The sequence below is a fragment of the Ambystoma mexicanum genome, chromosome 7q (assembly GCF_040938575.1).
Source record: "Ambystoma mexicanum isolate Mex_15411 chromosome 7q, UKY_AmexF1_1, whole genome shotgun sequence".
NCBI classification, from domain to species: Eukaryota; Metazoa; Chordata; class Amphibia; order Caudata; family Ambystomatidae; genus Ambystoma; species Ambystoma mexicanum.
Genome location: NC_090941.1, coordinates 880,958,072 through 880,981,218, shown reverse-complemented (window position 1 = coordinate 880,981,218; position 23,147 = coordinate 880,958,072). Strand labels below are relative to the sequence as shown.

The 23,147-nt window shown below is 44.8% G+C and overlaps 1 protein-coding gene across 1 annotated transcript in view; it reads left to right on the top strand.

Moving 5' to 3' along the window:
• NAALAD2 (N-acetylated alpha-linked acidic dipeptidase 2) overlaps positions 1–23,147 on the top strand; it is a 1,042,620-nt gene that overhangs the window by 728,684 nt on the left and 290,789 nt on the right. The window contains exon 12 of the mRNA XM_069639397.1: positions 6,325–6,407. Within this exon, the coding sequence (XP_069495498.1) occupies positions 6,325–6,407 (83 nt within the window). The remainder of the gene's footprint in view (positions 1–6,324; positions 6,408–23,147) is intronic.

Below are 23,147 nucleotides of genomic sequence, written 5' to 3'. Positions count from 1 at the left end.
AGGGGAGCACCCAGGCAGGCTTGCCGATCTGCTGGCTTCCACAAGCGAAGCGTGCATGTTCTGGTTGGGATAAAAACAGCATCCAGGGCATTTCCTTAGGCAGGACTTCATGCACCAGCCCCTCTGCAAGCTGCCCAGGGCATGAGGAGGAAAGCCCCAGCTACACTCTTTGTCAGGCTTTTGCAAATGGCGGGAGGGGCGAAAAGGGAAGAGGGGGATGAAAATGTTCTTTGTCTGGGAACTCTGGGACCGGGGCATGCGATCCCAGTAGGGTTCTGGTTGACTGGGGAGGGGTGGGCTTGCCAGCGCTGGCAGGGAGCCAGGGCTGTCTGACTTGCACAGCCTGCTTTTCTGAAGTAATACTTCCCTCCCTCCCGCCTCCTCCTGCTCGTACTCGATCATCTGGTAAAGGAACCCCTTTCCTTTTAAGAAGATCTAAGAGCACAGAGGGAGCCAAGCGGGGTGATACTGCATATCTCACAGACTAGTCGAGACTAACATTAAAACGCAGCACGTCTGAAATGGTAGCGAATACATTGGAAATGATACACACACATACACACACACACATATACCCCGCACACGAGTCGCCACGCGTGAACAGTGTGCTGGGTGGGGTCCAAAGGAGGTGGCCTCATGTTCTCTTCCAAAGTTCTGTAACTTTCGATCCATCCATTACCCTATGTTTTTAAACTATGGAGAGGAAAGTCCAATCGTGTATCATCCTGCATGATTCCGGTCGGTAGAGAATATTTTGTGACAATAGACAGTTATGCAGGGTTTTAAAATATAAATTGAATAGTAAAGGAGAAAGGCACACTACTGTACCTGTTATAGATTGGAACTAGGGTTCAATTCAGGTGATGATCACATCATTAACTTGAATACCTCATCAACTGGATGACCTCTCAATGAACTGGGCCCAAGGCTTTGATCCACTCCACAATATGATTTGGCTGCATACAGTGGACTCTATTGTAGATTTGTGTATTGAATGCGTTCAAGAAACTGTGCCACTAACAATCAAGTTGTTGAGATGCAAGACTTCCTTTTACTGTAATGTATTATTTCTTTTTTTTTTAGATTCATTGTAGTCCGAATCCATTGTTGTATGGTTTATGGGCTTTACTGTGGGCACTACTGAACCTGCATGAATATTAGTGTTCAGAAACATGCGACTCCAACGATGAGCAATGCTTGTACAATAACTCCCCAGTTAACAACGCGGAAAGGCCCGATCTAACAAGTTTTCTTCACACAGACCGGACCAATTCTCTAAAAATAAGCTTCAGCAAAAAGAGTGGTCAGCTCCATCATAACCACTTCAGGAGTTTGATCAAAATGTCACATCAGTTGCTAGTAGGAATACACACGGTTTGTTATTGCAGGAAACATGGCTCCCTGAGGCACCCATCTGGCAGAACCATTCAATGGTGTTGCATGCAGTTAAATCTGCAGCTCGTGGTCGGCCTTCTGCAGGCCTACTGGTTGCGATTAAAAACCATAAAAACTGGAACATCTGCCCCGAATTTGTACCTGTTGATGGTAAGAGTGACACGTCCTGGTGGTTCCACAGCAATAAGAAATGTGTGTCCTAATCCTGCGGGGATCACAGACAGAAAGTTTCTGTCAGATTTTGAAGATCTGTTAAATACCATAGCTTTGGCACCTGATATTACAATGACTATAATTGCGGGTGACTTGAATATGCATGAGTTATCATCAAAAAATGACAGTGAAAGCATTACAATCATGAAGTGGCAAATTATAATGGAGGAGAGAAGCTATGTAATGTGCAATGGGTCTCTCCCGGGAGATATCCCAGCCCAACGTACCTGGCATCGATCAAATAGTGCTTCCATTATCGACTACATTTATATCGACCAGAACACCTTTAATAAGGCAGTGACATTCTCCGTAGAGAAACTGAATAATAGCGATCATGAATTGCTAGTGCTACATTGGCTAGAACAACAGACTACGAGCAATAATAAGTGCACATATCAACATTCACTGATAGTGAATAACGCACAAACTAGATTTTCAGATGCCTTAATATCATTTGAGAACAATATAATGGCATCCTCCTCGCATGCATACATACACAAGTCATCTTCACCTGTATCAAGCTTGTAACAAAACTCCTGGATCTACAAAGTTCAAACCAAGACATGAATTTAGCCCCGAGGTACGGGAAATGAAAATGTGGCTTAGGACCATAAAAAGACTCATTCATGCATCCCAAGTACTGAATAAAAAAGGGACTATTAAGGCCGCCCAAAGCAACTATAGAAACTGGCAACGTGGGCACCAGGCTCACCTTTATCAATGAGATGGTGAAATTATGCTCCAGGCCATAAGTGAGTGATAGTCCCGATCTTCAAGAAGGGAGATTGTGCGAAAGCAGCCAACTATCGTCCAATTGTGTTGCTCGATGCCCTGGCCAAAATATTCACAAGATTAGTCTTTGTAGACTGTACAAAATGGTGCAATGAATATCAGCAGCTTGACCCGTTTCAGACTGGTTTTACCTCGGCCTTGGGTACCTCAGTGAATCTGTTGATGCGGACTTCAATAATTTTCATCATCAGAACATCAAGCAGCCTCTTTATTTGTTCTTTGTAGACCTTAAATCAGCCTTCGATTCGGTCTCCAGACAGATCCTGACTCAAAAACTGCTCCTCAATGGCTGTCCATCATACCTTATTTCTTTAATACAAGATTTACATCACGGAAATACCATGCGAGTAAGAATCACAGCAGACGGACAATTGTCCGACTCAATTGAAACCTTTCAAGGGTGGAGACAGGGGTGCACGCTGGCAGCAGCACTCCTTACCTTTTATATTGCAGACTTGGGTGAAGCATTTCAAGAAGTCACCACTGATGCTCCAAGAATGAACAACCAACCAATAACAGCTTTACTAAATGCTGACGATTTGGTGATGATCTCAAAAACACCAAAAGGCCTTCAGTTGCAGTTAAATGACCTAGAATGCTACACCCAAGCTAATCTTCTTACTATAAATGTAGAGAAAACTAAAGTGATGCTGTATAACGCCCCACGTAAAAATAAGGGGAAAAGTCAAAAATGGTCACTGTGAGGAGTGACATTAGAATGTGTTTAACAATACACTTATTTAGGAATGGTAATATCAAGCCAAAATAATGTAAAGATCTATAGAAAGAATCTTAAAACTAAGTTAACAACCTCAATCTCTCAGGCGAAACAGATTAAGGCAAAATTTGGAAAATTCACTCTAAATCCTGTTATCAGATACTATCTACAAAAGGTTACTCCCATCTTACTGTATGCCTCAGAAACTAAGCCACTCCTGAAAGAAGGAATATGGTCTAAATTGGAGGGAAAATGTTAGTCTTAGTCAGTTAAATTTACCAGAGAGTGTTTTGGGTTCCTTTGATGCGTAATGAATTGGGTTTGATATCATTGTACGCCCATTATCAATGGCGAGTCATTGCAATGTATCGAAAATGCATTTTAGCCTTTCATTCACAGACAGTCTTGAGTGTGTTGGCGAGGTATGTTTTTTCCTCGAAGGACAAATTCATCTTGCAATGGGGTAAATTGGTCATGCATGCTCTGGCAATAGATTCTTCATTAATAACACTGATCTAGAACCCAATGCGTGTAAAGACCAAACTTTTTCAGATGGATTGGATTCAGACAATATCTAAATGTGAGAAATTCTGTGACTTTGATGGGAATATATTTGGTATGAAGAGATATGGCAACCCAGAAAAATATTTGAATCAGCATCCCTCAGTAGCACTCGGACATGACTTTATGCGCTTACACAAGAGAACACAAGAGAAGTTCAAGCGAGACGTTTAAAAATCAAAGCATCTGATAATGTCTGTTGCTTCTGTAAGCAACCAGATCAAAAGGAGACATTATGTCATCTCATGGTTGAATGCTCAGCTTTGGTCACCTTTCGATGTAAATACTTTTAGAACGTTTTGAAGGATTACTATGAGGTATCGGTGGAGCATTTTTGGCACATGATTTATGTGGGATATCTAGTGCATGTACGAATCAACGTGATTAATTTCTAGAAAGCACTGAAAGTTAATGACCCTGCTTAGCACCCATTGTCACGTTGAATAACTTGTGAGGAACGGACAATGAGAAATATTGACAAAAGCACATAGTGCTTGATTATGACTAATATTAATTATGGCATTTTCTCTTTATTTATACTGTTCTACTATCGTGAATGATTGATCATTTAGTTTTAGTTCAAATTGTTCTGTAAGAGGAGTTGTTTTCTCCTTTTTAAACGCTTTGTCTTTTGATTTCAATTTTTGTAAATTTTATATATTGAATGTGTATATTGTAAAGTTGACTTAGATCAGCTATATCAATAAAAATAATTAAAACATATTTCTTATTTTTTAGCTTCATTTTAGTCCGAATCAATTGTTGTAAGGTTGATGGGCTTTACTGTGGGCACTGCTGAACCTGCATGAATGTAAGAATTCAGAAGCATGCACATTTTATTTCTTTTAAGAGGGAAAACTGGGACAAACAAATGTTCCATTGACATGAATTTGGGCACAAGGTATTTCAGAGCGAGAAAGTTAAATCTGGAGTCGACCTACATTCTGTGGACAGGGTTGATTTGCAATAATAGGAACCCCCCACCTGCTACAGTACACAGGAAAACACTTGTTTTGATACTGATGGTTGATTATCCTTTTAAACATTTGTCTCTGTGCTTTCCCAATGGTGTGGTAGTAGATTGCACACCACTTGAGGGAGTAACAAGCCATTGCTTGGCTTCTGTAGTGGAAAGGCTAGTGCCCAAAGTTCCGTCAGCTTGGTGCTCATCTCTCTTCCGAAGATTTTAGGCATTGCAGGTACAGTAGGGGAAGTGGCTCATCGGCTGCAAAGCACAATGGATAACTGTATTGTCGTATTAAAAACAAAAAGAGTAATTTAAATGTGTTAGGATGAAAGGAGGACATGCGCCCATGGTGTCAAAACACCTGGGATTTGTTTAATAATGTACTATCTTATGAACAGCAATCAACGCATCTCATCCTAATCCTTCTCCATCCATCCTTTGTATACAGACATCACCCATGTAAAAAAAGGTGACAACATCTTTCAAAAGGCCATTCTGCAGGAGATCAACATCCCCATATAGGCGGGGAATTCTCCCCACAGCTACCCAACCTAAAATTCGAACAAAATAAATATGAAAAAAGGAGGCCTGGAGAGTAGCACACATTTCAATAAGGACATACCCTTCGAATGTTCAGAAATGTAATGTGGTAAAGAAGTTGCCGTGACTCAAACCCCAAATCCAAAATTCAAAGGTAGGGCATTAAAAAAGTCTTCCCAAAAGAGTAGCATACATTTCGCTAAAAGTGTACACTTTCTTAATTCTCTACTAATGAAAAATATGTTTGCAGGGTGAAAACTAAAAAATAGCATTGAATGGCAATGGATTCTAAACCGAAACATTTTGATCTCTGGACAAATTACCTGACATGGTGAAATTTGATAGCTGGGGCTACCTTCCCGTACCAAATGTGCACACTGAACCATTGGCTACCAACCCACAAGGATATTTGCTGCTTTAAGCAAATACATGGTTCAACCCATACTGCAGTGTACAATACAATTGGAATATTAAGTGTAATATGCAAAGCAAGTATTATTGACGTTGCCACAACTCCCCAATTTAGCACACAGTACAATAAAGTAGGGTGTTGTATTCAATTCCGTCGTTGTCTAGTTAAAAGGTGTATGGAAGGGAAAACAATTGGCGTGGTTGTCAATATTTTCCTATACTCCACCTGAGGAAATTGAGGGCGGTAATTCTCTTTATTACGCAAATCTCCCATTTATCTGCCCCATGGCTTGGGTGAGGCTGGCAGCCTGCATCATGTAGTGAACAGGTTTATTAAAAAAAAAAAAGCATGCTAAGCAAGTACACATGTAGTTGGGCTTGTTCATGGCTGATGGCGCAGCAGTTTCGCTGAACAATGAGACTATAAGCAAGAACCTAGAGTGTCTTGCACTTGCACTGACCTTGACCATCCAGTTCCCAAAGCATACATTGGAAATTAACAACATCGTTGTTATTGAGAAACTGGACCCCCCATTCCTAAATGTTAACAGAATTGATTTTAACCAAGTGTTACTATCCAGGGCTTGCCAGTTTCACATTTGATGCCTGCTGTGACTGCAACCATACTATGTCCAGTTATCGACTAAATCTGTTGGTTCGTAAAGTGACGGCTACCTTTACTGCTTTGTATGAAACTTTGCCTACATTCTGAATTGTATTATTGCAGGGTGGACGCCGAGAAGAACTATTATTTTTGCAAGTTGGGATGCTGAAGAATTTGGACTTCTCGGTTCGACTGAATGGGCAGAGGTAAGAGGCTCCTGGAAGTATCTTGGCATGCTGATCTCGAAGTTAAATTAATGAATGGGCTACTTTTTATGCATGAACTGTATTTGCAGGCCATCTGGCAATTCAGGACAGATGGCAATATAAAATGAGCAAGGTTTGATAAATAAGTGGATATGTGTGATTGTCACGAGAAAAATATTGGGGTAAAGAAGTAAAGCTCAGACATTGAGTAGGCAAAATATTTCCATGCCGTACCAAAATGGGTAAAATATTGTATGGAGAAAGATTGTGAAAAAAAATTAGCAAAAGAAAAAAATGCTAAATAGTCCTGGCTAACATACTGAAACAAATATAAATGAAATGCACCTAAACTGCCTTCTTGCTAGAAGGGAATGGGGAGCAATTAACTTGAAATACATCAGTAGAATCCAATTGTGGAGCGCACAGGGAATAGTGGGATACATAGTATTATAAAGAGATGCTCACTTGTCTCCCCTAAAAGCAGTCCACCACGCTGCAGCATGTCTTAGTACGGGTGCATGGAAATTTGAACGAATCTTGCCCTATCCTACGCAAACTACATTGACAAGCTCTACAGGCTAGGATACTGTTCCAGACTGCAATTATCATCTAGAAAGTAGTCCCAAGTAGCACACCAGCATACCTGTCAAGCTGCAGATATCTGGTGGCACTTGCTCCTCGCGAAGCAAATCGACCAAGCGGGTTAAGCGGGTTGAAACGCAAGTAGTCTACAAATTGAGAACCCTCAAACAATCATTCTCTTGTCATGCACCCACCCTCTGGAACTCGATCCCGGCATCGGCTCGGAATGCCCCCACAATTATCCAATTTCACAAATCTCTTAAAACATGTTTTTTTTCAACAACACATGGACAAGGATGAATTCCAATTCACACACATACCGACGCACAGACCTTAACTCGCAGTACTGTGCTAAAAGATGCCATCTCAAATGCTGGCTGCCCACACGCTGTACAGCGCTATGCTGCTCTCGAGCTAAGTCTGAACTTTAAACAATAAAAATAAATGCAACCTTTTTGGCAAACCTGTGTGTTTACCACTTGTGGTACTTTTTAAATTAATATGGATACTGTGAGAAAACTGACGGTATTCAACCTCCTATTCCCCATGGATCCTCTATACAGTTGGACATGGAAAGGCCATTGCTCTTGGATTCCGACCCTGGGGGTGGACAAGCGAGAGAGGATCACCTGGGTAGAGGTTCCTTGGGAATTGGGGGGAGAGTGCCAGATGGCGAGACATGGTGTCCCCCCTTTCCTAATACAGAATCACCCTCCCTTCTCTCAGCCTTCATGGGCTATATTGACTCATGCCCTATCTCTCTTTACAAATACCTACAAGTACTGAGAAGAGGAAGAGGGGTCTAGGAACAATGCACACTTCATATGACCAACACCACTCTAGTACTGAGACGCAGAGGAGAGGTGCAAGTATAGGCAGTACTGATGGTCAGGCATGTCACATTAATTGGGCTCATTATAGCCAGGCAATTCCAGTTAACAACACACACCCTCAGACCTCTTAATAGGGCTCAGGTGTTTAAAGGAAGGCGAGGCAGGTATGTGAGACGAGAGGGAGAACCGCTGAGTTGCCACGTGACCAGACAGCCTGAAGACTGGCCATGATTCCGGAAGACCTGCAGGACCCGAGGCGGACAGGTTGCTTGGAGTTTGCAGGACTGGGAGCCTTGAGAAGCGAAGGTGGGCAGGCAGAGCTATCAAATAAATAACCGACTGCAGAAAGGAGCGGGAAGCAGAATGAACACGGTCTTCGTTCATTGTGAAGAATCAATAAGCTAGCATATGCGAGGATGTGTCAGACAGGAAAGCAGAGGTGTGCAGGAGCAGCTGGGACTGCCGCATGAGGTATTTGAATAGCCGGTGAGTATCAGAAGACACAGAAGACCGGGGTGCTCCCGTGGGACCGCAGGCAAGCAAAGGTCCATAGGCACAAGTGGGTGCAAATGCTATTAAATGCTGAACTAAATGAAAATGGCTTTTTGAAAGAAAGCCCATCATATTGAATACCAAACTAAAGGAGAACTATTTGATTAAGAACAAATTATATTAAGTATCAAACGAACACTTAGAAGTTAAATTGACAAATGGTGAATGTCAAATTATTTATCAACAAGTGAACAAATACTTTAGCATTCGAACTACAAAGGTGATGCAATAGATCTTTGAACAGAGTTACAGCAAGTGTCACATTGTACAAATACTTAAATATACGAATTACAAATGTGAGGAAGATTTGTGATCTTGTGGCAAAGTAAAGACTGGTGCATTCTACAAAAGGAAAGGCAAGAGTGGAAAACCCCAAAAGCCCAAGACATAAAAGCCTATGAGGGGCTAAACAAATCCAAGGAGAGACTTATGGCTGTATGAACTGTAATTGGTGGACCATGTCGTCTGATAATGCCACATGGTCCCATGGTCTGATGCTCTTAGATCAGGGGAATCCATTATGATGACCAACAAAGAACATTGTAAGTAAGCCACTGAAAACTGTGAACTACTTGATAAGGCAAACCAGAAGACAGATCAAGTGAACCTGTTGTTTTCCTACTTTGAACAAATAACTTTAGAATAGATAATACATTGAAGTCTTGGGGAAGGGGACCCTGGGACTTGGAGGAACTGAGAAGGTTTATCTCAGGGAAGGGAAACCGCAAGATCTTCTTTTTGTGTGAACTATACCATATTGAGCTTGGGGAAGGGAACCGCCAGGCCTGGTTGGACTTTGGTGAAACACACAACTATTGGAACTGTATCAAGCCTGAAGTCAAAGGCCCAAGTAGAACTTAAGCTGAGAACAGCTGAGACTTTACTTTTGAACACTATGTACGTACAAAAGAATCCCAAACTTTGCTTATTTCTAGATGTGAGGGCAAGTATAGGTTTTGCACACAGACAGAGCTTTCATTTGGACTTTTAGACACACTTTCTTTGGGTTTCTTTAGGCAGGAGAAATCCCTATCTTAGTTATAGGACAGGGTAGGCTCTTTTGAACTTGAATTCTGTGGTCTCTCTTATCTTGATACCGTACCTGTCTCACAGTACACAGGAAAAAGTTCATTCAGCCGAAAAGGAGACCTTGACAACCTATAGTGACTTTTGTTTTTGTAGCGCTAGCATTTTGCTTCTTTGTAGCCATCCAAGATGGAACACCTGAAGATCAATAAGAACGCAAAAAACAATGTTGAGAACAAAGCTTCATCACAGCTGACAAAGGAATTTATTCAGGAAGTTTGTACAAGTCCTATGGAGATTCTGTGTTTCTGTATTATCATTACTGCTGAGTGGCCAATTCTCTTAAATTACTTGTATGGCAGAGAACTGCTGTATTGAAAAATTGGCTTAAATTATTTAAGCAGATATAATTCTAAACATAAATTAATGAATATCACTTTGAAATTATGAATAGACCATAAACGAAAGCACATTTCTCTATTTAATTGTAGCAGGTGGTGCCAGTTGTGCATGAGCACAGGACGGGAAATGTGCAGAACAAACCTGTCTATAGCAGAAACCACAAACCACGTCACCTTTCTGGTTCCCTGTAACACCTCTTCCCTGAATTGGTTAAACCCTGCTCTCCACCCTGAGTACTTAAATAGCTGCCAGAGGGAACAGAAGGATTGTTGCAAAACAAAAGGATTCAACTCTTGTGTCCCCTAAATAATGCTAAATACTGTTGGCTATGATGAGCGTAATACTACTTGCACAGTATTTTAGCAAGGCATTCATGACTGGAGACACCCCACATATGAACCACACTAAACAGAGTGGGGGTCTGGTATCCTGCTCTTTGGTATGGTATGGTATGGTATTGTTTATTTGTAAAGCACCTATTCGCAAAACACGTGTTTCAAAGCGCTCAAGTATGGAGGGAACAAGGGGAAAACCAACAGTCATTCAGAGCCCTTGAATTTCTTAATGATACAAGTCTACACTAGGTAGAGTAAGTGCATGGCATAAGTGCACAAAAACAATTAACAGTGTAGATAACCGCAAATAGGTCTGACGGTTCTGCAGTTTTCTCAAGTGCATTGAGGCGCAACCATGCAAGAAGAGGAGACAAGGAAAAAACAGGTAAACTATCTTCAAGACATGATACATTCAGATCGTGCAAGTGCGCAGACAGGTGCAGGAGAGACAGGACAAGTGCAGGGGTGGACCACTTGAGCCCAGTCAGTCAGAGCTGGGGTACGTGCTGAGGGATGCCACTCTCATGGGTCAATTGACCAAGTGCAGTAACAATGAGGCAAGTGCAAGGCCCAGAGGAAAGTGCGAGAGGACTGGCAAGGGTGCCAGGAACCTGTGAGACACTGAGGTACACCAGGCAGCCAGTCAGTGGGCTGTGTGGAAAAGAATGAGCGAGGGATAGAGCAGAGGTTAGCAGGGTAGAGGGAGAGAGAAGGAAGAGGAGAAGAGGAATGTCTTAAGTAGTTTCCAGAACTTAAGGAGATCCAGCTCAAGGTGGAGGGCGGCAGGCAGGATATTCCAGAGGGAGGCCCTTGCAGATGATAAAGATCTCCCTCCAAATCTTGCTTGGAGAACCGGCTCACTCACAGAAGGTTGGAGGTAGATGAGCAGAGGGATCAGGAAGGACAGTATTTAGGATGGCATCATTGCAGATAGGTAGGTCCCAGGCCCCATAAAGCATTGTGGACAATGCAGAGGGTCTTGAACCTGATCCTTGCAGCCACAGGGAGCCAGTGGAGGGTTTCAGTGCTGGAGAGATGCAGTCCTTGGGCTTGAGGCCAAGGATAAGTGTCACGGTTCTGTTCTGGATGAGTTACACCGGTGCAGAGCAGAGGCAGGGTTGAGAATGAGGCTGTTGCAGTAGTCCAGCCTTGAGAGAACCAGGGCTCTGAAGACAGTGAGCCGCCAGGGGAAGGTGAGAAAAAGAAGAGTACCCCTGAGGAGGTGCAGCTGGCAGTTGGACTTTTTAGAGATGTCCAAGATGTGAGTGGAGAAGGAGAGAGTGGAGTCGAAGATGACCCCAAGGTTTTTTTGCCACGCAGGTTGGTGCTGGCGCAGGGCCAATGGAGGCCAGCAAGAGTGAGAGTGGGAAAGCGGCAGCAGGAGTCCCAATGCGAACGATCTCAGTCTTACTGGCATTGAGGCAGAGGTCGTTTGCAGCACACCATGACTGAATTGAGGACAGACAGTCTGATACAAGTGAGGTAGAGGAGGTGGCTGAGGGTAGTCTGAAGAAGAGTTGTGTGTCATCCGCATAACAATGGAAGTTAGAGATGAATGTGGCAATCACACATGCCAGGGCAGCCATGTAGGCATTGAAGAACCAGAGGGACAGGTTAATACCTTGGGGAACGCCACAGGTTGAAAGAGTGATAGGAAAGAGAAAGGACCCAAGTTCCACCTGGGATGGGAGGTCAGAAAGGAAGGTGGTTAACAACGCCAGAGCCTGACCTGTAATTCCCAGGGTGTCACGGAGATGTGCAATCAGGATGTTGTGGTTTACCATGTCAAAGGCAGAGGAGAGGCCAAGAAGAATGAGGACAGAGGGAGTGTTAGTGTTGAGATTTGAGTACAATCTGAGAATTCAAATGGATTCCCCCCACCATAGTTCTCATCTATGATATTTTATCCCCAGTGCTGCTGATCTTCGGAATCTTTTCCACCATCAAGGTGCGGAGTGAGGCTCCACATCTGCTGGATGCCTCTCTTCATCTCGAACCAGACTTCACATCAGGGCCAGTATATATGAAGGTGCTGCACCCCATGACTTTAGTTTTTATTGCACACATTCTGGTCACTTCTGAACCACCACCGCGCCTTTAGAGTTTTGCAAAATGACTACTCCTGTGAAGGCATCAGCATTCAAGCCTTTCATGGATTGCGGTCCCTAACCCCCTAAGGATTTGTTTATACTGTCTAGGGGAGAAGCACAACACCCAGCACTGCGGGTCGTATCAGTCAATGCATCCAACGGCTCTCTGGGAGCAGAAGGCATAACTCTTTACCTTTTCCCACCAAGAAGAAGGCAATAAGAGATCTTTTTCAAGGTCTCAGGGCACAGAGAAGAGGTCCCAAGATCAGTCAATGGCCCGTAAGGAGAAGTAACGCAAAAGGTGCCATTCACTGAGCTGCTCCTTTCTACACCACTCTTCTTCCCCTTCAAATAAAAGCAGTCCCCAATCCAGGGACTCAATGGAAGCGGCTTTGCAAGTATCGTTTCCCACCAAATCCTCCACCCCAGACGAACAGGAGACAGACACTGAGACTGAAGATGGTTGACTTTTTGCCAAGGCCCTGGTGGCTTCAGCCCCACTGCCGATGGCGCCTTCAGGGCTGACGGTACTAGGAGAAGCTGGCAGGGACCATGTGAAGGACTGTAATCCTACAACACAGTTCTGTCACCTGTGAGTGATCGACCAATCCATGTGCCGAAATGCTCCACAATCTGGTGTTGAACAATTGGTGCTGGCCCCCTCTACCTAGGCATCATCGGCTCAGGAGCTCCTCTGGAGTTTTCCCCCCACTCTTCATGGGGGCATTTATGTCAAAGATGGGTAAAATGTCAATCAGGAAGGTGATCACATCCTCTTTGGGATAGATTCCTTATGCCCTTAACAGGTGTGGGACTTCCCCCAGGGAAAGGGTCTTGGTAGGGAAGGTGACAGATGATTCTTTTGTTAGGAAGTGTGAGGTGGTGTTAGTTGTGTTGGGTAGTGAAGGTTTGAGGTGTTGGATGGGGAAGGGAGGGGAGTGTAAACACCAGGGTTACAGGAGAATGTGGAATGATTGAGTTTAGTTTACTGATCAGGTCTCTGCAATGTCAACAAGGAATAGATGGCCTAGGCAGAAATTATGTTTGTCGTGGAACATTAATGATGACAGTTTTTGAGTCAATATGGCTTGGAGGTGGTAATGCTACAAAAACCACCCCTGTGGGGTTTGAATTGCCAATTTGTGGGTAAAAATATATACACCCGGGATATTCCATGCCGGTTTCAGTGGAGTGGACATTATGATAAAATAAATCCCCATGGGGAGATATATATCTACATTTCAGACAGAGTTGGTTAAGACCTCATTAGGCTAGTGAATATATATACTAACTCTCCAGTTAAGGAAGAACTGTTAGCGGAAATAAGAGACCTAATCATTGAATCCAGATAAGATGTAATGTTGGTGATTTCAATGATGTACTGGATAGAGAACAGGATAGGAATGGGCAGCAAGGCAAAGGGAGCCCTAAGGTCCGAAATTAAAGGAATTGGCAAGGTCTGAAGGGGTCGCTATCCAGGCAGAAAGCCCAAGCGGCTGAACTAGAAGCAAAATGCTTGACAAATGTAAGATCAGACATCTTGGGAACTGATGAGGACCCATGACCGGGTGAGAACTTTGGCACTAGAGAATTCTAAATATCTGTCTTGGTTGGCAAGGTATACAAGCACATGGATAAGAATGGTAAATCACTTCTGTTGCTGGCAAAGCAGGAGCAAGGGGATAGATGGGCAGCAGCAGTCAAGGATAATGGGGGGCTTTTGATAAGGGAGGTGGCGGAGATGTCAGCTTTCTATAATAAATTATACTTTAGTAGCTGCAGAAGGAATGACCCCCAAATTAAATGCCTTTAATGAGCAAACTGCTGATGAGGTATTTGGCTGAGCCTCAGTGAGAAACTTTGGAAGTGGATATAACTCAAGCAGAGGTGGAGCGTATTATGCAACAGCTACAATCGGGCAAGAGATGAGGCCAAAAGGGTCTCCCGGTTGAACTTGGAAGCTGCTGGGTGATGAAGTGAGAAATCAACATGTTCAATAAATGCGGAGTAAGAGAGACATTACCCCATGACCGGAGCAAAAGGGTACGTCATTCACAAAAAAGGAGAAAGACCAATGTGAGTCGTCATATTGACCGATCTCCCAATTAAACAGCAAGGTCAAGATTCTACCCACAATTCTAGCCATTGTATTATTGGTGGTTGTCCCTCATCTGATGCATCTGGATCAGAATGTTTTTTATGCCAGGAAGGTTTACACGCCTCAATTTACAGAGATTTTTGGGGGCAGTAGCAATGGCAGAGTCTCTGTCTCAAAGGTGATTCTGACACTTGACTCTAATAGGTCTTTTGACATGATAGATGGGGCTTACCTCTGGGAGCTGCTTGGAGAAATGGGGTTTGGGCTGAGGTTCATGAGCTGGGTGAGATTGCTTTATGAATCCCCAACTGTAAGGGTGAAGATAGGTTATCGAAATTATTGTGCTGGAAAGGGGACCCGGCGGGGCTACCAGGTCTCCCTTTCTCTTCACACTCATAATAGATCAGCAAGCTGAGTGAGTGAGGAGTGGCTGGTCCCTGTTGGACTTCCGATGACCCAATGACCACAAAGATAGAATCTTATTTGCCAACAATGCCCTCCTTTACCCGAGTATCCTGAAGTTTCAATACCAAGGGCAATTGAAATGTTTAGCGGGTTCAGCGAGCATAGTGATCGAAAAGTGAGTTGGGAGAAATCTGTGCAGTTTTGTGCTGACTGATGAAGAATGTGACTGGTTTCTTTGTGGCTTGTAGTTCTCTTCAGCTCATTCAGGCTGAATTAGGATCTCGTCTTGGCTTGGTTTCTCCTAGATGTTAAGAGGTACGTGAAACTTCCCTTGGGCATGGTTGTTTTATTTAAGATTATAGCATTTCCAAAGATCCTATATTTCCTGCAGGCCACTGTAGGATGATTTCATTGGGTGACATGTAGTTATGGGGAACTTTTCTCCAACTCAAAACAGGCATGCACAATTTCTATTGAACTAAGTTTTGTATGACTCTGGGACATGTCTGCTTAACAGTATTGGGGACAAGAAATGCACAGATCTGCACATAAGGCCTATTTATAAAAAAATAAAAATAAAACCAATTTAAAATGTAAAGAAATACTACATATTTGTCATTCTCAATGACATCCGGATATCAATGGTTGCTACAACGATCAATGATCAATACATTGGGAAATTCAATTGTCAATGTTGCATTGAACTTGGATGTTTACTTTTGTGAAAACACCCATGCCACCATATGTACATTTGATTTGAGCGCACATTTTCTGTGGGTTGATAAGTTAATGAGGGTTCAGGACAAAGCTTTATTTTTATAGAAAAAAATGGAATTGGAACATCCCTGCCTATTTAAATCTGTAATTTTCATGTATTAAAAATAAATGCCTCCTTTTAGTCAAATTATTTTTAAAAATTATTTATTGAGATGGACAAATGATATCAGAAATGAAACGTCAGCAGAGCCCATTACCCAACTCACCCCTTCCGCAAACTCCCCCACGCATCGCCTGGAAAAATTGTGAACAGGACCCCCTAACACCAGGGCTATGACACCCCACCTCCATCCTTCTCGCTGGCCATCCCCTCCCCTTACTTCGATTGATACCACATTAATTAATCTCCCAACAGAGCATCCACTTACCCTACACATTGTGTTTGCCGGAAGAGCTTCCTATCCGTAGTCTGTCAACTGTGCCAAAGAGGGAGCCTTGCCAGATCCTCAAACCCTTGCAATACCCCTGTTGGCAAGAACTATGGCTCCTACAAGGGGTCTTTCGTAAGCCAAAACATATGCACCCCGCCCTAGACACAAAGTACACAAATGTTCAACTCCCTCCCTCCCCCAATGAGTCCTCTTTCTATCTTTCTAGACCGTACATTGCAGGTGCTAGCCTGTGATCATGAGGACATCCAGGATGTGTTTGGAGGTGGGGGTAAACTACGTCTCTGTGATGGATTGTATATACGTCATGAGTGGTGATGAGGTAGGCAGTCTCTGCTGTGTTCTTCAAAGTAAGAACAGTTAAGAATGAGTTTGCATGTGTATTTTAGGGATGGAGTGTGGGTGCTGGTGTGTGGGTTTGAGGTGCATGGGAGCATGACACAGACTGGGTGTTTGTGTGAGGATTGGAAGTGGAGAGTTTGTGACGCACATGCTGTTGCCTTACCTGGGTTGCATTGAATATGGTTTTTGCCTTTTACAGGTCCTAATGCAACCAATCAGGAATTGTTCTCTTATTTTGTTGGCCTTCCATTTCAATCTCCCGTCACACAGAGGGGAGAATTAGCAAAGTAAGCTTGCACACAAACACCCATTCACACATTTATAAGCCAGCCTAGCTCATTATTATGGATGTAGGAATGACATCATTCAGCCCAGAACACCATTCCATGAAGGAATTTTGTCATTTCTGGTTTCCTGAGCCGGAGTATTCAATGCTTGTTTCTGAGCCCAGTTTCCAGTCAAGGTTGTCCGCCAAGTTCTCCCAATCTGGTTGGAGTGCCCCAGGCAGAAAGGAGTACTTGTGTCTCACTGTCCGCTCTAGGGCAGTATGCTTTTGGACACTGGTGTGGTGGTCGGCACGGTAGACTGGCCATACTGTTTGAATGCTGTATTGGTAGCAAGCACCACTGTACTGTATCTATGCATTTGTAGTAGCATGACAGTCATGGCAGTCAAACGAACCATGCACCATGGCCCAGGCACTGTGGAGGTGCATGGCCGGTGCCCACTAAACAGAAATTGGCTAGACTGTGGTATTGTGGTGAGGAGGGTGTTAATACCGCCAGTGATGACTGGTAGAACCGACTGGCAGCAGGGGATCCCTTTGGAGAATGCCTAATGGTTTCAGATGAGGATCCTTTGTGCATTTGTTTCTGGGTGCTTGTGGTGTCTCATTTTGGAGTATGTATGTAGGTGTGGGTAGGGATGTGTCTACATTAATTGTATTTACCGGGGCATTATTTTAACTGCAAACATACGTATATTGGCTTCTTTGTGGAAACTGCACACATGTTCATTACTGTGCCTAGCCCTACAGATGCATCCCTTTCCTCCATCCTAGTGGGTGACCCCCAACATGGGGGACGGTACGGTAACTTTTGGCAGCAAAACATTGAGCTTCCCCTTTAAATTTAGTACAGCTCACTGGGGCTCAGCCCTTGGTGTGGAAACACCCCCTGAGGCACCGCCTTCCGGCCACTCACCCCAGTCCCTTTTTACACATGGACATGTCGGACCTGGCAGCTAGGCATGGAGGCATTTAACTGCAGCGCACTCGCAGTTCTTTGCTTTAGGAATCTTCTTCACTTCCTTCGGTGCCTCCCCCGGCGCATGTCAGCTACAGGAGGCTTCACGAGGTGGCATTCTGCGATTGCTCGTACCCGGCCCCAATGCCCATGCGCTCCGTCTTGAGTGCCTGAGGCCTGACCACCGCTCAGAAGCGTGTGCGGCTTGCAGCGCTCTCGGTCACCGGGCCTTGAAGAATAGTCTTTCACGCTGGAGGGAGATCTTCCACGCTTCTCCTCCAGGTCATCTTAAAGAGTTTGTCTCCAGGACCCCACGTCAAGACAAGGGTAGGCTCTTTGTTTAGTACGGCTCCTAAGCATGGTGGAGACTCCTTCCCAGGCGCATCCATGGGAAAGGGTACCTTAGATTCTGGTTCTGGTTCTGGTAGACTGAGGCCGTTAAGGCTACCGGCTCCCAAGCCGAGAAGCCCATGGGCTCTTCTAGGCAGTCCACAAAAGAGCGGTGAAGTTCTTACTCTTCAGCCCCAGTTGGCAAGGGATCGTCGTGGTCTATCTTTGAGTCAGTCCGTAGCACGATCCAACACGACTACCAGCTAAGTAGCTGAGAGCACCCAGCCTACCAGAGCCACCTACAAAATTGTGGTACAGGGTGATTTGACTACCGGCCAGCCGGCCGAGGGCTCAGAGCCTACCAGAGCCATCTCTGAGGTCGAGGCTTCTGATTCAGGTTTGAGGGCCAAGCAGAGCCCTCCCATGTCTGAGCCAGTATATGACATGGGGCCTTGGTGCCCTCCCACCAGGGCATGATGCAAGGCTCCAAGATGGCGGACAAGCACACGGCTGAACCTGCTAGACCAGTGGCCATCTTGGATTCCGATTCGGGTCTCCCCTGTCCTTTGCCCATGTAGTCGGCCATGCAAGAAGGTCCCAGTACCCTTCCCTCAGGTAGCTTTGGCAGACTTTATGGTACAGGTGGTTGGCCTCAGCAGATTTACATCTACCCCTCTTTGCCTTATGGCTACATGCCCCAGGTGCCTAGATGCTTCAATCAAGAATGGAGGCCCAGTGCTGCTGAGGGCCAGGTCCCTCGCGATCCGGCGGCTTGCGAGGACCGCTTCTTCGAGCACGTCCTCAAGCGCTCTGCCCGCCTGCAAATGATGGGGCTCCTCAAGGGGATTGTTGAAGTGATCCCACAAGTCGTGCCTCCTGGACCCTCATCTGGTTTCTCTGGTGCTTCCAGTGCCACTGCTGTTCCCTCCTCCGATCCTCCGATTCAGGTCCTGCTGGTGCTTCAGAGCCTGCCTCCTCCTGTACCACCAACGCCTCCTCCGCAACAGCCAATGGAACCACAGCTATCTTCGGTATGAACCAGCCTTCCGCAAGCGTTGCTGCTAGATTCTCTTTTGTCAAATGTGCCGGGTAATGTAGTTGTTCCAGTGCTATTTTTAATAGGGCTACAGGCATTTCTGGTTTACAAGTGCTGTCTTGTTGCCACAAGCTGTCAGAGGGGTTTAAAGAACACCCTTGACGTTTCCACAGGTTTTTCTCGTCCTGCGGCGCCTCCCTTGGAGTTCCATTAGCTACGTTTGCCCAAAATCGTGGTTCATGTGTGGTTCGTGTAACCATCATTCTTTCATGGGTGCACGCCACTTCCACTTCCATAATCTTCTCACTTTTGGATGCCATACGCTTGGCTTCCGTGTCTGCTGCGTGATTTCCAAAATCTGTCCCTTTCATGTGGTTGGCGCATTTCACGACCGCTATGCCCACTGGGAGCTGTAGTGCCTTAGTCATCCTGTCCAATAAGACTGCGTGCTGCACTGACGGTTCCGTCTGCTCGGAGGTATCCCCTCCTTTTCCAGCGTGCTAAGCCTGCATGCACTGTTGACGTTACATAGGCGGAATCACTATACACCGTTACTTCCTGGTCTGCGTGATTCTCAATGGCGAGTATCAAAGCCAATAATTCTGCAGCCTGTGCTGAATGATTAGATGGTATTCGAGCACTAAGAAGCACTTGAAACTCTCCATTCGGTGTGTGCTTTATCACAGCGCCGCCTGTGTATCTTTGCCCATCACATTGTTCGATTCTCAAAGACCCGTCAATAAAGACGATCTCTCCTCCTGCCAAGGCATTTTCTTTTACCCTTGGAATTTCATCATAGAATTCTTCATAATTCGTGCAGTCATGTATCGGCTCTCCTTCAGTGACCGGCTCTGCTATAAACATAGCTGGATTCACTATCTTACATCAGACTATTTTAATCGATGGGTTTGATATGATCACTTCATAGGCAGAAGCTCTCTGAGATTTCAATGTGCCCTTTGGTTTCTCTAGAATGGCAAATAATGAGTGCTCGACATACGTCATGGAGCATCCCATTACAATGGTTGTTGCCTTCTCCATGGCGAACGCTGCGGCAGCTAAACTTTGTTCACATGGGAAGTGGCCTCTCATTACTGGGTCCAGATTCCCACTGTAATATGCTCGGGGCTTGTACCCCACAAGGTTTTTTGAGCGAGCACTGCCATCATAAGACTGCCATCTGTGTTTGAAAACAGGTAAAATTCCTCTGCATAATTGGGAATTCCGAGAACTGAAGCTGTACAAATCTCTCTCGAGTTCAGCAAACCCTTTCTCCATTGTCTCAGACCATTCAATCTTTTCTTTTGTCACTTGGTCCTTCTTTAGGGCCTGAAGTAAAGGCTTAGTATAAGAGCTGTAATCGAAAACCCATGTCCTAACATAGTTGCACAGGCCTAGAAAGTTCAGAATTTGCTTTATCATGTGTGGTTTAGCCTTGTTCAATATGGCTTCAGCCCTTTCTGGGGTCACTTTCTTGCCTTCATGTGAGATTAGCTGGCCTATGTACAGCACTTCCTGTTGACAATATTGTAACTTTTCCTTGTCAACCTTATAACCTTTCTCAGCCAGTATAGTCAGTAGCTGAAAAGACTTGTGCCTGCATTGCTCTTCTGTGGTGCTGCAGATTAGGATGTCATCCACATACTGCAAGACGATACTTTCTAATGCAATGTTGCTTAAATCCATCTGCAGGACTCTGTTAAAAATAGACGGAGACTCACAGTATCCCTGTGGTAGCCTCGTGCTTTTCAGATGCATTTGTCTGAACTTGAATGACGTCATATCTTGTGAGTCATGGTGCAACAGAATTGAGAAAAAGGCATTTTTCAAGTCAATCACTGTGAAATATTTTGCCTCGATGGGTATATTACATAATATTGTAGCCGGGTTCGGGACTAAAGGGAACTCGGATCTGTCTAAGATCTTGAATTAGCCTCCAAGACCCCTCAACCTTTGATTTCTTGATCATCATCAGTGACATCAGTCACTCGATATCCTTCTTTGATGGCGATAATCGCGCACCATTGTCTGCCTTCATCATCGTAACCATCAACCAAGACCACTTTCCCTCACACTGCAGTTGCGTGTACCATTAAGGGAAATACTTGTCCCTCCTCCTCATGCATAGGTAATCTTGGTCTGAATAAAAACTCATCAGGGGTTCTCATGATTATGTCTGCAAGGCCTGGCAATCCCGTCATAAGCACACGCATACCATATGCGAAAATTTCAGGCTCCAATGGTATGGCGCTCATGGCTATGTGTCCTGAGTATGCTCTAATCATTTCGCATGCATTTGAATAGTGCATTCCTGGAGTGGAGAATACTATGCCCCTCCGTGAAAGAAATTGTCATGTTTAACTTCTATGGCCTCGCCGGACAAGGAAAACTTGCCTTCACCTATACACGAGCGTGTTGCAACCGTGTCCATTAGGAAGGAATATTCTTTACCACCTATACCGACATCCACCCTAGGTTCCCTATGAGGGTCTGGTGTCACTGATAGGATAGAGCACATCAGGGTTCCCAGTGAGCTGTCCTAGTTCATATATAAGTTTGGCCCACTGTGCACTTGTGGATTTTCCCCATTCCCATTGTTACTTCCCCTTCCAGGGTTCTGGGTCTGCCCTGTGCTCATAGTGTGTGACACTTGCAACGGTGCCTGTTGGGTTTGTCTTTGTGGAAATGCCCATGCTCTGAGGTTGCACTCCTTGTTGCGCTCCTGGTGCTTGTTGCACCGTGTGATTCTGTGCAACGCCCTGTTGTAAAATTGAAGGTGGATTCGCCGTGCCTGCTCCCATTCCTTGGCCGTTCTGCATCATGCCTTGACTTCTGCATGTGTGTGCCAAATGCCCTGTCATTCCACACAGCCAACATACTGGCGGTGGTCGGATCATTTGCCCATTTGACATATCCGGGTTTCCATTTTGCATATTTTGAAAGGCCCCTTGATTATTTTGGAAATCTCCTTGATTGCTCTGCCATCCTCTTCCCCTAAATCCTCTTCTGCTAAATCCTCTTCCCTGTGGGTAAAACCCTACGTTATCCTGATTATTCTGTTGTGGACTAGCCATCTGCTGCATGCTTTGTTCAGCTGCGCTAGTTAGCATGGCTCCTTCAAGAGCATACTTTGATTATTTCTTTTGCTCACTTCCTCACCCTTTTGAGTTGCTTCTTTTTAGTGATTCTTTTCTTGCAACAGTCTACAATAATGTGCAATAGTCAACTGTATTTCAGCCCAAGGTTTAGCCTCAACTCCTACCAATTTCTTGAGTTGTTTCTGCACCGGTTCTGGCAACCCTTGGCAAAATATATGGTAAAATACAGGTATTGACTTCATCCAAGATTCTTGCCTTTCGCTTCTTGGAAATTCTGCATATAAATTAACGGATCTTCAGAATCCTTCATTTTTCAAGTCATTATAGCTCCCATATCGGAAGTATCTGGGTAAAGTACTCGTGGCGCTTTTCATACTGCTGCTCCGTCATGCGTGGTGTTAATTGTGGTTACGCCGGGGTACCCTGCCTGTGTCCACACATCGTCTGCTCTCTCACCAAGTATGGCGATCAGGAGACCTTTGATGTCCCCTATAGCTAGCGTGTTTCCTCCTGTCATTTTTTCTAACTCGTATCAATTTTCCGGCTCCCGATGTCCGCATTTGAAGCTTGTTTTTCAAGTTTTCTCGATCCATGTGTGGCCATGGAATATATTGTGGTCTTACTCCCCCTTCTCTAGTAGCGGAAATTGGAATGCGCAGCCCTCTTTCTCTTCTCTCATAGTTCTCCTGTCTATTGCAGTGGTAATATTCCTGCATCGCTGTCTACCTGGCAAGGTCCTTAGTCTGTCTACATAGGGCGGTGAAGACACCCCCCTCTGACCATGAGGTACTCCTTCATGTCAGTCAGACTGTGTGGCTGCCTCTGATGCCCTCGGTGGGGACTCGCTAGTGTCTGACCATCGTATCCCTTTTTCCCTTGGGAGTCATCTTTCGCTCCGTCTCCCTTCCTCGCTTTCCTCGTACTCCTCCCTTTCGGAGTGGGACATTGTTTGACCCCAATTCATGCAACTTCTTGTGTCTTCATTGCTTCTACTGATTTCTAATCTATCCAGGGACAGTTCCCTATTCCCACTACTTCGGGTGACATCCTCAGTGTCATACAACGGAGTGCTTTCCAAGCGCTCGTCCTCCCCCTCTACTTGGGTTATTTGTTCTAGCCACGGTTCATCATATATTTTATTGATCGTTTCCCTGATGCTTCTGGTGTCGAAGTCGTCTTCAATATTTGCCCTAGACGCGCC